General features: G+C 43.6%; 1 protein-coding gene across 1 annotated transcript; it reads left to right on the top strand.

Annotated features, from left to right (window-relative positions):
• Positions 1-1,597: 1,597 nt before the first annotated feature.
• LOC115131109 (transcription factor Sox-17-alpha-A-like) lies at positions 1,598-3,966 on the top strand. Its single transcript, XM_029662716.1, has 2 exons — positions 1,598-2,093; positions 2,609-3,966. The coding sequence occupies exons 1-2, from the start codon at positions 1,805-1,807 to the stop codon at positions 3,499-3,501; spliced, it is 1,182 nt and encodes a 393-aa protein (XP_029518576.1). The 5' UTR covers positions 1,598-1,804; the 3' UTR covers positions 3,502-3,966.
• The last annotated feature ends 215 nt before the right edge of the window (positions 3,967-4,181 follow it).

Below are 4,181 nucleotides of genomic sequence, written 5' to 3'. Positions count from 1 at the left end.
ACTGATAAATTACTTTACAAAGTATACACAATTACACACTCTCATTCATCCACCACCAGTGCTTGACTTTGACTGAAAAAGGTACTCGTACTCATTTTGGGTGCCGGTATTGTTTATGTTTAGGTGCAGGAGCTCCACAATACTCTTGAGCTAATATTCTATAAGAGGAACAGGAGCTCAAGCAGTAGAACATTTCAGATGCCAGTACTCAGCTCAGGTGAGCTCCTGCCAATGTGTGGAGGAGAGTAGTGTGTGTAGGGTTCAGAGTGACCAAGGTCACCTGCAACATATTTTTAGTGATATATTAGTGTAATTAAATTAAATCTAATTGAATTACTTGTTTTGACAGTTTCAAGTGAAAAAGACAGGGATATAATGCAGGTAGCCTAGTGGTTAGCCTATTTGGCCAGTAACTTAAAGGTTGCCAGGTTGAATCCCAGAGCTGACAAGGTAAACATCTGTCGTTCTGCCCCTGAACAAGGCATTTAACCCACTGTTCCCCATAGGCCGTCATTGTAAATACAAATTTGTTCTTAACTGACTTGCCTAGTTAAATAAAGGTTACATTTTTTTTTAAAGAACTTCTGCTAGGGTGAGAGAAACCGATTTGGAGACCGACCCTAGCCTTGCTGTCAGATACAACCATGTCATGTTCGACCTTGAAGAATACGGCCCAATAATCACCACTGCCTTACCCGTGGTCCCAGGTTTTGCACTTCACAGACAACAAAGCCCGATAGATGACTGTTCATTTAATCTATCTCGACTGTTTGCAAATATAGTGTATTCACCAGCATCTCCTATAAGAATGTCTAACCCCTAATTAACGCTTCTTTGAATCAACATAATCTACATCCAGCCTCAGTCAATGGCTGTGAACCCTAGCCGACAGTCTATAATGATGCTAAAATCTGCGCATTGGAATTATTTCCTGCGTAAACCTGAACTTCCAGTTACCAAATCCAGCATCTCAATACACAGATGAAAGAGAGTGCGTGTGTATTAGACCTATGTCTGAATAATATATACTTTAGGATAGTTTAAACTTACTGGTGGTATACAGTGATATAAGTTATATAAACATGACAAAAAACGTAAACAAATATTTAAAAGGGATGGCATGAGCAATTGAGAACATGTCTCGCAGAACAGCAGCACATGGATTTATTTCAAATGTTTCTGAAATAAATGACTTTGTAGACTATTAATTATTTGATATTTGCTCAATTGGGCATTATTTTTCCCCTATAGCCCTATAGGTTGATGTATCCAAAACATTTGTGTGGAGTTTATGTCACGAATTCAATATGTTCTATTTGAATCATAACTGTAAAACGCACAGTAACACTTAGGCCTACACCCACAGTCTTGTATCACATGAAGAAAAAAAACGAATAAACATTTAAATGAAAATGAAATGTTTAATCCATTCTCTAACAGTGGGCACCTCACATTACACATAGAGGACAATGTGTGGTATCCCGCTCCCAACAAGGCTGGAAGGCAGCTAACTTGAAACTTTTTACACCTCAGGCGTACTGAGCACTCCCACCCTATTGTGATTGGTTGCCTATGCGCTTAAAGTATCCCCAACCTCAGAGTAGATAGTCAGTTCTAGTTTAGTCAGCTCCAAGCTATTATCTAACAGTGACGGACATTTTCCACTCAGTTTTGAATAGTTATTATTACTTGCGTTATTAAAACTTTCCTTTTATATACCTACACAGCAAGTGACACTTATTTTCTCATTTTATTTACGCGAGTTGCTGCCCGGTTGGTGTCGATAGCCCGAAGGTGAACAGCGATGAGTAGTCCCGATGCGGGTTACGCCAGTGACGATCAGAACCAGGCTAGGTGCGCGATCTCAATCATGATGCCTGGAATGGGACACTGTCACTGGGCAGACCCCCTGAGCCCTCTCGGGGACACCAAAGAGAAGAGCGAGTCCAGCTCCGGGAACCAGAACCGTGGGAAGAATGAGCCGAGGATCCGGAGACCCATGAATGCGTTCATGGTGTGGGCGAAGGATGAGCGCAAGCGGCTGGCACAACAAAATCCAGACCTGCACAATGCGGAGTTGAGCAAAATGTTGGGTAAGGAAACTAAATAGCAATTGATTGTGTAGGCCTGTTACTGACGTGATATTTGTAAAGACCAATGGGAATTTCTTGTTTAGCAAGTATTTCAATAATATTTCATAAGTGATCAAATGCTAGGGAATTTGTATAATTTTAAGCAGTGTGTTACCACGTGGAAGCATACTGCATTTATTCGAGCAGCAATATTCTAAATATTATTTTATGCCTATACTTCCATGATTTTGGTTTGTAGTAGGCTATTTGCATAGGGCCAAATTATCTTGAAAAAGCATAATTCTCTTGAAAAAGCACATGATGCTAACGCCCTGCCCTTATTCTGGCCATTGAAATAGTCTAGGTAACTCAAATGAATCAATCACAACAAATGTACGATCAATAATAACACTAATGTTATTTCGAAATGAAAGTTCTGCTGTTACTAAATTGATGATGAGCTATTTTGGAGCGCATCACCAGACTGCATGCCTGATGCCGCTATAACTGACGTGGGCTTTGTTGTTGATCTGTAGGGAAGTCGTGGAAAGCCCTTCCTGTGTTGGAGAAGCGGCCGTTTGTAGAGGAGGCTGAGAGGCTTCGGGTGCAGCACATGCAGGATCACCCCAACTACAAGTACCGACCCCGGAGGAGGAAGCAGGCGAAGAGGATTAAGCGCCTGGACTCCGGGTTCCTGGTCCACAGCATGTCCAACCAGCAGAGCACCTCCCTGGGTGGGGAAGGTAGGGTGTGTATGGAGAGCATGGGTTACCACCATGAGCATGGCTACCAAGTGTCTCCTCAATCCCTCGGCCACTACCGCGAAACCCAGGCCCTCGGAGGGGCTTCCTACGAATCCTACTGCCTGCCCACCCCCGACACATCTCCGCTGGATGCCGTGGAGACAGACTCCATGTTCTTCCACAGCCACTCTCAGGAGGAGTGCCACATGATGCCCGTGTATGCCTACCACTCTCAGGGGGCAGAGTACCCACCTCAGGACCCTCACTCCAACCACCACGCCAACCCCATGCTCCACAGACACCACTCCTCCCCCACAGAGCAGCAGCAAGCCTCCCAGGCTGGCCCCATGCCCCCCACCTTCAACCAACTGGCCATGTACTACAGCCAGCACTGCAGCCCCAGTCACCCCAAGCGACACCCAGGCCATGGGGCAGGACAGCTCTCCCCTCCCCCAGACTCCCAACCCCACCCAGCAGACCAGGTGGAGCAGATGCACCCCTCAGAGCTGATAGGGGAGGTGGACCGCAGTGAGTTTGAGCAGTACCTGAGCTCCTCCAGACCTGGAGACATGACAGGCCTGTCTTATGGGGTGCATGAGGCCAACATGCAGGGACCTGAGAGCCTGATATCCTCTGTGCTCTCTGATGCCAGCACAGTGTACTACTGTAACTACAACAACTCCTAACCTCCTGGTCTGCCCTGTCTGTCAATCACGTCTCTACTACTGCAGCTATTACAGTACATAACCTGACCTCAAATGTCTCTCTCTGTTTCCTCTCTCTATTTCTATCTTCTCTCTCTCTCTATCTCTCCCTCCCTGTCTAGCTCTGTCTTTCTCTTTCATTCTGTTACCATTAAAGGCAAGTGGGAACAGTGGGAACTCTTTCATTTGAGGTTTTAAATGCAGTATGTTATTTTCTTTTTGTGTGAAGGACGTTCAATTTGTGTCACTTTATGAGCTGAGAAGCTATAGGACATTTGAATTGTGATGATGCTAGTTTCACACACTGTGCAAAGGGGAAAGCTCCTGAGCAGGAATATAAATACATTTTGTGATAATAAATAATGTATAGTTACTATTTGAAGGTTTTATGTATAGCTGTTTTATACTTTTGCACTTTTAAAAAATAAAGTTTTGAACCAAAATAGATGTTCCCTTCTCTGTTTTTTGGTTTTTAATTACATTACCTCCTCTTTTCATTGTTGAAATACTGTACCACATAGATTCTTACAGATATTCATGCACCTGGGTAGCCATATTTAGTTATTGGTGCAATGTTTTCATTGTTTATATATAGCAACATTTACTTCGTCTGTAGAGGTTATAGACCATGTGTTTAAAGTTATTAATAATCAAATTCATTG

This window comes from Oncorhynchus nerka, linkage group LG6 (genome assembly GCF_034236695.1).
Source record: "Oncorhynchus nerka isolate Pitt River linkage group LG6, Oner_Uvic_2.0, whole genome shotgun sequence".
Classification (NCBI taxonomy): Eukaryota; Metazoa; Chordata; class Actinopteri; order Salmoniformes; family Salmonidae; genus Oncorhynchus; species Oncorhynchus nerka.
This window is presented reverse-complemented; position numbering and strand designations above follow the sequence as displayed.

Bases quoted from the DNA above. Each gene is read 5' to 3' on its own strand.
- LOC115131109 (XM_029662716.1), top strand. From the start codon at position 1,805: ATGAGTAGTCCCGATGCGGGTTACGCCAGTGACGATCAGAACCAGGCT. The intron at 2,094-2,608 runs GTAAGGAAACTA...GTTGATCTGTAG, and splicing joins GGAGTTGAGCAAAATGTTGG to GGAAGTCGTGGAAAGCCCTT.